General features: G+C 43.0%; 1 protein-coding gene across 1 annotated transcript in view; it reads right to left on the minus strand.

The window, feature by feature from the left end:
- Herc2 (HECT and RLD domain containing E3 ubiquitin protein ligase 2) overlaps positions 1 to 9145 on the minus strand; it is a 215642-nt gene that overhangs the window by 163612 nt on the left and 42885 nt on the right. The window contains exons 5-9 of the mRNA XM_004644472.2: positions 8061 to 8280; positions 4523 to 4623; positions 3561 to 3717; positions 1937 to 2047; positions 1175 to 1346 (exon numbers count right to left, since the gene is read on the minus strand). Of these exons, the coding sequence (XP_004644529.2) occupies positions 1175 to 1346; positions 1937 to 2047; positions 3561 to 3717; positions 4523 to 4623; positions 8061 to 8280 (761 nt within the window). The remainder of the gene's footprint in view (positions 1 to 1174; positions 1347 to 1936; positions 2048 to 3560; positions 3718 to 4522; positions 4624 to 8060; positions 8281 to 9145) is intronic.

The raw sequence follows: 9145 nt of genomic DNA on the forward strand, positions 1-9145 counted from the left end.
TTTAAGTGCCTGCTTAAGCAAAGCAGGCTCAGGATTCTGTGGCTGGATCCCCACATCCTCGTGCCTTACCAGACCTGCCCTTAAGGCATCCTGAGGCAGCCAAAAAAAAAAAAAAAATCCTTCTGATCCCCTTGCCTTAGCCTCCTGCTGGGATTAGAGACATGCACCACCACATTCAGCTCTAAAAGACTTTATGTTCAACTTAATCCCCATTAGGAGATACTAGGAGCACGGAAACTTAAGAGATGAAATCTTTAGGACATGATTAGGATTAAAGTCATGGCACTGAATACTGGAGGCTTTCTAAGAAGAGACAGACACCAGAAAGACAGACAAACACACACATACCCTCCTCATTTCATGCCACATGATGCTCTGTACCACCTTGGGACTGACAGCAAGAAGGCCGTCATCAGACAGTCCTCCTCCTTCTACCTCAAGACACATGAGCCAAAATAAACCTTTTTCTTTTAAAAGAAAACTACTTTATAGTATCTCTCTATAGCCAGACAAAAAGACAAACACAGAATCTAAAATTCACTCCCCTCACAGCCAAGCACAGAACATCAGCTGCTAAGAACAGAGGCACTAACTCAGTGGGTGAAAAGCAACATGGTCAATACACAGCACAAGGGCCAGAGATATAGCTCAGTGGACTAATCGCTTGCTTAGGTAAGCACAGGGCCAAGGTTCGATCCCTGGCTCTGCATGAGCCAGTGATGGAGTCCGAACGTGGTGGCAGGCACCTGTAATCCCAGCACTAGGGAGGCAGAAACCAGGAGGATCACTACGAGTCTGGGCTGTGTACTGAGACCTTGCACAAAAAAAAAAAAAAAAAAAAAAAAAAAAAACAGCAGACAACACCAATGTTGAGACACTCTCTTCTGACTTGACACACACCATGCAAAAGCAGGGTCCTGAGCCTATGGCTCAGAGTGGACTTTGCCCATTCACTGCCATATAGAAGAATCCTGATAGCTCAGAGGGTGTTTCGCCTTGTCAACATAATGCACATGTGACTTCCCATGCCTGCCCCATCTGACTTTCAGCTGTCATCAAATACAAGCACCTCCCAAGACAATCACTACTGTGACACGCACCCTGGCCTTGTTATACCAGCTTAACTAAAACAAGTAAAATAAGCACACTCCCTGAACACCAAGTGCCAACTTACATGTGTGTCCACCTCGGCCTGCGGTGTGTCTTTGCTACAGATGATGCTCTGGAACCTCTGCAGCAGAGGAAGCAGGGGGGCACTGGTGCCCTGGGCAGAGCGTTCATTGTCCGTTTCCTGAGCCCCACTGTCCCACAGTTGAAGCAACAACAGGATGGCAGACAACATTTGGCTAAAGGAGAAAACATATTTATTCTCTAATAAACACAGATTAACTTTTTTGCTATGGTCAGTAAAAAATAGAAAGACAGCTAAGTAAAAGTAAAATAACATGGGGCCGGGGAGATGGCTCAGTAGAATAAGCGCTTCCCTGGCAAGCACAAGGGCCTGAGTTCAATCCTTGGTTCCGGAAAAAAAAAAAAAAAAAAAAAAAGTAAAATAACATTAAAATAATGAATGCCATGGAGACAATAACCCCAATCAATACTAAGATTTTATCACTAGACACCCACCCTGTGCTGACAGGAAGCACAGAACCAGTTAAGACATTCAAGTAATACTTTTTACAGGACATTTCTGGTATCTTAAATCAATGGAATAAAATAAGAGGGAGAAAAAAAATAGAACAAGTCCTAAATATTTAAACAAATAAGCACAAAAAAGAAAAAAAAAAAAAAAAAAGCGTAACTCAACCTGGCTTTAGAAGAAAGCTGGGACATGGTTCCCTGACAGAAGACCACACATTTGCTGCAGCCAAGAGTGCTTCTGCGAAATTCCTCACCGTGCACACGGGCATCTCTGGGAGCTGTAGGGGCCACTCACCTCAGTGTGCCTCTCTGCACAGCCAGTTCCAGCAGGATGGCCAGGGCCAAGTGCTGGTCCTGCAGAGGGACTCCTCCGGGACCTTTGGTGCCTGGTGTCCCGTGAACATCCCTACAGTGGCAGCAATGGGGACAAGCCATCAGTATTACTGACAGCAGCACACTAAAATCACTAATATTTTTAAAACATTAATTATGCTCTCTCTTCCAGGGAAAGACATATTAATATTCAGAATCAGCTTTCTGAGATTTTTTTTTTTTTTTTGTGGAACAGGGATTGAACTCAGGCCCGTGCACATTCTTCTGAGCTATCTCCCTGGCCCCTGGTTTCTGAGAGTTGCTATATAAATTTACTCTGAAATCTTAAAATGTGCAATCAATTTAGAAAGGTATGGTTGTTTTGTTGGGGGGAAGTTATAGGAAATCCTAGGACTGAACCCACGGTCTCCTTCCTGCATGATGAGCAAGTTTTACCACTCAGCTACACCCAAGCCCCTAAAGATATATTTTTATTAAAAATATTAATGAAGCACAGGGTTCTGAGTTCAATCCCGGTACCATGAAAAAAAAGAGAGAGAGAAAAAAAAAAAGAAAAAGAAAGAGAGAAAAAGAAAGGTATGAATGGAGACACTATATTATACAAGAAAACACAACCCAAATTTTTTTTTTTTTTTTAATGTATTTAGTACAGGGTCTAAAGGGTCTACAGGGTCTTACTATGTAGATTGGACTCCTAATGATTCTCCTGTTTTCAGCCTCCCAAGCACTGGGTTTGCAGGCGTGTGCCACTGTGCCCAGTCTCAATCAATGTCTCAGCGCACGCTGGGGGTGGAGCCAGCACAGCACACCTGGGATTGAACCCGGGCCTCTGTGCTCTGCCTAAGTAGGCACTTTAGTCCGCTGAGCTATCTGGCCAGCCCTAACCCAAATTTCTGAAACACAAATTAAGTGTCATCATTACTCAAAATATGGGTAGAAAAATATTTAGACATGCTTCCAGTCTGAAACAAATTCAAAGACCCTAACAAAATGTGTAACACTCAAGACCAGATTTCTTCCTTCTCCTTACAATGATTCATGTTTTTAAAACTAGAAAGAACAGCTATATGCTATAATGTGGATATTAAACACATCTCAAAGCCCATGTGCTAAGCGCTAGGGGTAAGAGAGGATGAGGAGAATCAACCCCAGGGCCTCGCTCATGGTAGCAAGGACGCCCCCCGGCACCAGCTTCAGGTTCTGGCCTTGAATCTCAGCTGCTCATTCCCGTATTATCAAGACTTCATGTTGACTGTAAACATCACCAAGAGGCACACAAGAAGGGCTCACTTCATCAAACTTTTTATTACAAAAAAGTTTATACTAAATCATTAAATACAAAAATAAACAACAAAAGCATCTGTCACTTTCCACGCCACTCAATGTGACAGCTCCTTGGGTTAAATCGGAGGATCACAAATCATCTAAAAGGCAGAGAACCAAAATGTAGAAGCAAAGGGCTGACAGTGCGCTGGAAGCTGAGGTGAAGAGCCAGCCCACTGGGCTTCCTAGCCCTACAGAGGGGCGAGAATGAGTCTCAGGCTCAGTGGAAGACTCCCACAGGAGGGTCTGAAGGGACAACTCACCCTGTCACGACGGACCTGAGGAACCTGGCTGCTCTCTCTACCACCTCCAGCCACACGGAGGATACCGAGCTCTCGTCGAAGAGGGATGCCTCGGGCAGAGCTCGCAGGGCATCCAGGGACTCTTGCAACAGCTCACTGCAGAGGTCCGCGTCCTCACCTAGGCACACCTTCAGTCAGAAGAGGCCCTCGAGCCTCCACCAGTGCTGACTGGAACAGCACCTCCTTCCTGCTGCGCCCCGACCAAGGTGACGAGATACCACCGTCACCTGTCCAAGCCCTCATTTGACACATCCAAATCTCACAAGACTGTCTCACAGTCAATTCTGCACTCAATGACACTCAAGAAGGCAAGAGAGGCTGAATATTCCTTACATGAAATGCTTGGGAACAGAAGTGCTTTTCAGATCTCAGTTGTTTTGGAGATTTTGGAATATTTGCATACATCCTGACACCTCTTAGAAATGAGACTCTAGCCTACACATGAATGTTAGTTGCTCCACACACACACATCCAGCCTGAAGAACTATATGCAAGATTTTTAGTGCACCTGCTCATCTCATGAGGTCAAGTGTGGAATTTTCCATTTACAGGTTCTTCTCAGTGCCAACAATTCAGGATTTTGGAGCATATCGGATTTTAAATTTTTAAGTTTAGTATGCTCAACCTGTACTAACACTTTATTCTTCAAGAAATAAATCAGTACTAATGCATTCCATAGTGGTGGTTACTGAGACAAGGTAGGGAAATAGGAAGGGAGAATTGCATAAACATTTTTTTCTTTTTTAAAAATACGTGTTTTTTAAATATAGTTAAATATTCTGTAGCCTCTCATTATACAAACAATAAAACTGAGACCAAGAAGGCATACATGATCACTCCTAGCACACATGGCTGTAGACTCGAACATGGGAGGTAAATCTCATGATATCTCAGTGAAGCAGAAGAAAGTCTGACACACATACCTGACCGCCAGGCCCTTCGTAAGAATGCAAAGGCAAAGGAAAGTGCTGCTCGGGATCCAACTCTAGCAAGTCCTTCCACACCTCTGCCTGTGGGCCGGGCACTGCAGATACATACACACGGGGGTAAAGAGTACAGTGGTCAGTCAGAGGGCTGCAGACATACCAAAATAAAGTAACTCTGTAGTACTTACCCGTCCTCATGTGGCTTATCATTTGTTTGTGATTTAGAAATGTTAACAAGTCATAATTTCATTTTGTATGATGTTATAAAAATTATCTTGCAAAAAATTAGAAAAGGGGCTATAATATAAAAATGCACGTGTAATATAAACTTGATCATGCACAGTAAGTTAACTTTATTTTTTAGTACGATACATAGAATTTCACACAAACATGTAGCATTTCTGCTAAAAACTCAATGATGATAATAATAACTGGGAAATATTACTAATAAGTTAATGATACAGAATGATGTCCTCAAGATACAAGGTGACACTGCATTAGAAGTGACAATGTGGGGCTCAGAGGGTTGCTGGACCTGATGGGCCACTACATGGACACCTACACTCATGGGAGGCCTGAAGAGAGAACAGGGAGCACTAGAATACTGCTGATGGCTGCCTTAAGAAGGACACGGGTAGCCAAGAAGTGGAAGTCTTTCCTTTAACAAGAAAAGTGTACTGGGTTCAACCTCCAGTACCACAATACTACTACTAATAATAATAGTAATGATGATGATGATGGTGATGATTAATACCAAGTTTAAAATTAAAAAAAAAGTGCTTCGAGTTTAAAGTATGTGGAGAACTGCTTTAGAATTATCTGTAGCACATGGAATTCCCACCCTCCCCTTTTTAGAGACGCTTGATAAAATGAAGGTAGTTTTATCATTTTGAAAGTAAACTTGATTTTCTAGAAGTCTCAGAACTAGTCAGATCGGAGCCAGGGAGATGGCTCAGTAGAATAAGAGCTTCCCTGGCAAGCACAAGGGCCTGAGTTCAGTCCCCAGTTCCACCAAAAAAAAAAAAAAAAAAAAAAAACCTAGTCAGATCAACACTATAACAAAATTTACTTTAGGTTTATTTGTGGATCATCAGTTCATTTTGTAGAAGCCCTAATTAGTCTATGAACCTTGTTAAAATAAATTCATTTTCTTTCAAGGAAACTAGTACTTTTTTTTTGTATTTTAGGGAAGTGTGGTCTACAGGGTATTCAGGGTCTCACTACTAGATCTGACGTGTAGTGATCTGCCTGTTAACAGCCTCCCAAGAACTGGGATTATAGGCATGCGCCACCATGCCCAGTCTCTACTGCTGTCTCAGTGTACCCCGGGGTCAGGGCCAGCACAGCAGGCCTGGGGATCGAACCCACCAGTACCTGCGCCTGCTTACAGGTGCTGTAATTCACTGAGTTATTTGGCCAGCCCAGAAAACTAGTATTTTTAAGAAAACCTACAGATTTAAATTCTGGTGTGTTCAGTTTCAGTGTCTGATCTGGCCTGGTTTAATACTCCTACATAACAGCACCATACCTGAGGTCCTAAAGATGGTGCCTGGGAACCATATTTGATTTCAACTTGTACTCTGCTATTTACTATATATGTGACCTTAGGCAAGTTGCTTTACATCAATGTACTATAGCTTTCTATTAAGTTTAAATACAACCTGCTTCTTTTCTCTTTCTTTTTTTTTGGGGGGGGGGGTGGGGGAGGCGGAGGGAGTCTCACCATGCAGTTCAGGGTGATCATGCCCTCACTACGTAGCCCAAGCTGGTCTCTCCAGCTCACAGCACTCCTTCTGCCTCAGCCTCCCCAAGTGCTGGGATTATAGGCATGGACCACCACACTCAACCAACAACATCATTTTTAAAAGAAAAATGTGTGTGTATGTATGTACTGTATTAAAAATTAGAACATATCGTAGGAAACACAGTCCCCAAAACAAAAAATCCACATGCTAAGTGTAAAGGAAAGAGGACCACTCCAAAATCTGCCCTTGGACAAAGCTCTCCCAGGAGCCACTCTGAGCTATGCTCACTCAGCCCTCAGCCTGCACAGTGTAAGAACCACCAGCTGTCTAGTAAGCAGCTCTTTAGTTTATAGATTCCAGAAAAAGAAAGAAAAGGCTTGGACCCACTCCCATCTACAAGTCAGTAATCTAACCCTTAGCTAGTTTCACAAAAAAATATATATAGTACACCATGATACAGTAGGCAGAGAAATGAGGAAAGGAAGATGACAGAACCTTAGAAGGTATCACTCCACATCTATCAGAATAAAAGGGACAAAACCGTTGCTGACAAGGATATGGAGAAACTGACACTCATAGACAGCTGGTGAATATGTAAAACACACAGTGACTCATGGAAACAAGTGTGGCAATTTCCTAAACCTAAATCCAAGACCCAGCAACTCTACTACTCCTGGGCATTCATCTCTCTCAGAAGAAACTTAACATGTACACAAAGACTCTGCCTGAACTGTCACAGCAGTTTCACTTGTAATATTCCAAAACTGGGGAACAAAGCTGTGGTGCATCTGTATCGTGAACTGCTACTGAGCTACGACAATAAATGCAAAAAAAAATTAGAGAAGACTCTCAAGGGAATGATACTAGGTGAAAAAAGCCAAACTCAAAAAGTTAGATATTAGTGGTCACCAGGGGTTAAGGTAGGCAGAGTAGGAAAAAGGTGAGTAGGCATACAAGATACTTTGCCAATGGAGAGAGGGCCCTACAGCCCAAAGCTGGTATGTGTAAGAACTGCTCATTCCACAGAATTACTTCTGTTTTTTGGTGCAGATAAAAGAGGGCTTTGGTTATGTACAGGGCTGCAGTTGGCTGCCCTGCACAAGTTTAGCCAGTGTTCACCATCTGACATGAGGCTTCGATATTCTAGCGGCTATTAGTCAATGCCTCAGAGAGAGTCAGCTGATGTATTACCAGATATCCACAAATTAAAAATCACATGACTGGAAGTATGTCTTATAATAAAAGAATCATATCAGGAAGGAAAAGCAAAGCATCTAAACTACTGAGGCACAAAACACCCTCTAACTGTTCCCTGAACAGTAGTGGAAGAAAACAAAAAGGATACAATGTTGAAATCCTATCTTCAAATCTAGACTTAGATATAAACTTTTGGCTACCACAACTACTGACAGAAAAATTATTGTAAATAATGACACAACCAACTGTGGTGACACATTCCTGGAAGCCCAGTTCTTGGGAAGTTGAGGCAGAAGGATCACTGTGAGTTCAAGGCCAGCCTGAACTACACTGCAAGATCGTCTCAGAAGGCCAAATAGGTAAATAAAAATAAATAAAAAATAATGGCCCAGAAGATGCAACACTGTCTGTTACTCTATGAGTAAGTTAATAAAGCCATTCTCCAGATTACACAAAGCACAGAAACAGAGAAAATTAAAATTTCATGTGGTAAAAAACAAGACAACATCGAAACCCTTAAACTTTCCTTTTAAAAAACAGCTTGAATTTTACAGTAAGCTGTCATCAGAGTCCTTTCCTTGTTTTGTTATTACCTTTTCTTGTCCATGGGAGGCTGAGAAACATGGTTGCTTTTCCACTTCACCTTGACACTCTCCTGAAACACACTTCTGTTCAAGGCAATGAAATAGCGCTCCAGGATCACCAGCCTCTGCTTGAGTCTCAGGGCCGAGAGCGTGGTGGTGGCCGACTGCATGGCCAGAGCTTGCTGCTCTTTAACCAGCACAGAGAGGCACTCCTTCAGCTCCTTCACATCTAGAAAAGTCAGTAAGAACAACAACAGCTGCCTGTCAACAGCTTGGGCACCTAATGTTGAGAAGGTAGACAATGACGACAGGAAACACCCTACTGACAAAACGTGCCAAGAACTGGCTCAAACGTTTTGTACATATTAACTCAGGCAATCTCCACACCAAGAATCGGGAGGCAGTACTTTACATCCTTTCCATGAATGAAGAAGCTTGGTCAAAAACCTTGCCCAAGGTCACAGAGGAGTGCAGTATATGACAGCGATCTCTCCGAGCCACCATGTTACTGCCTCTCTATAAATATGTAAAGATGTTCACACAAAATATGAAGGCAACCCTCAGTAGCATGTTTCCTAGACAGAAACAGAAATGTATTTTGTCATGAAACTAAACACAAAATAAAAATGGTATTTCAATAAAGTCACTCAGCATAGCCCGGTGGTGCACGCCTCTAATCGCAGTACTTGGGAGTCTAAGGCAGGAGGATTGCTGTGAGTTAGCTACCAGCCAAGGCCACCCAGTTAAGTTCAAGAACAGCCTACACTACAGAGCAAGACCCTGTCTTAAAAAAAAAAAATTCTCAGCATGCATGCTTCATAAAAGGTAATGAAGTTATGGGATATCTCAATTTTTATTTGGTTTGCATGCTGGGAATTGAACCTAGGGGCTTTGAACATGCTAAGCAAGTGCTCTACTACTAAGCCACCCCCCCCCCAAGTTACGAGATTATTTCGGAGCAGGATAAAGTAATCAAAATGTGTGACAGGACTTCCGGGAACCCCAGACCCAGTCCTAGCCCAGGTCCGGTGAGTGTGTGGAGAGCTTCCTGCTACCCTGCGCCGGCGGGACCAGTCCCAGCCCAGGCGCAGCGT

This window comes from Octodon degus, unplaced genomic scaffold (genome assembly GCF_000260255.1).
Source record: "Octodon degus isolate 3935 unplaced genomic scaffold, OctDeg1.0 scaffold00199, whole genome shotgun sequence".
NCBI classification, from domain to species: domain Eukaryota; kingdom Metazoa; phylum Chordata; class Mammalia; order Rodentia; family Octodontidae; genus Octodon; species Octodon degus.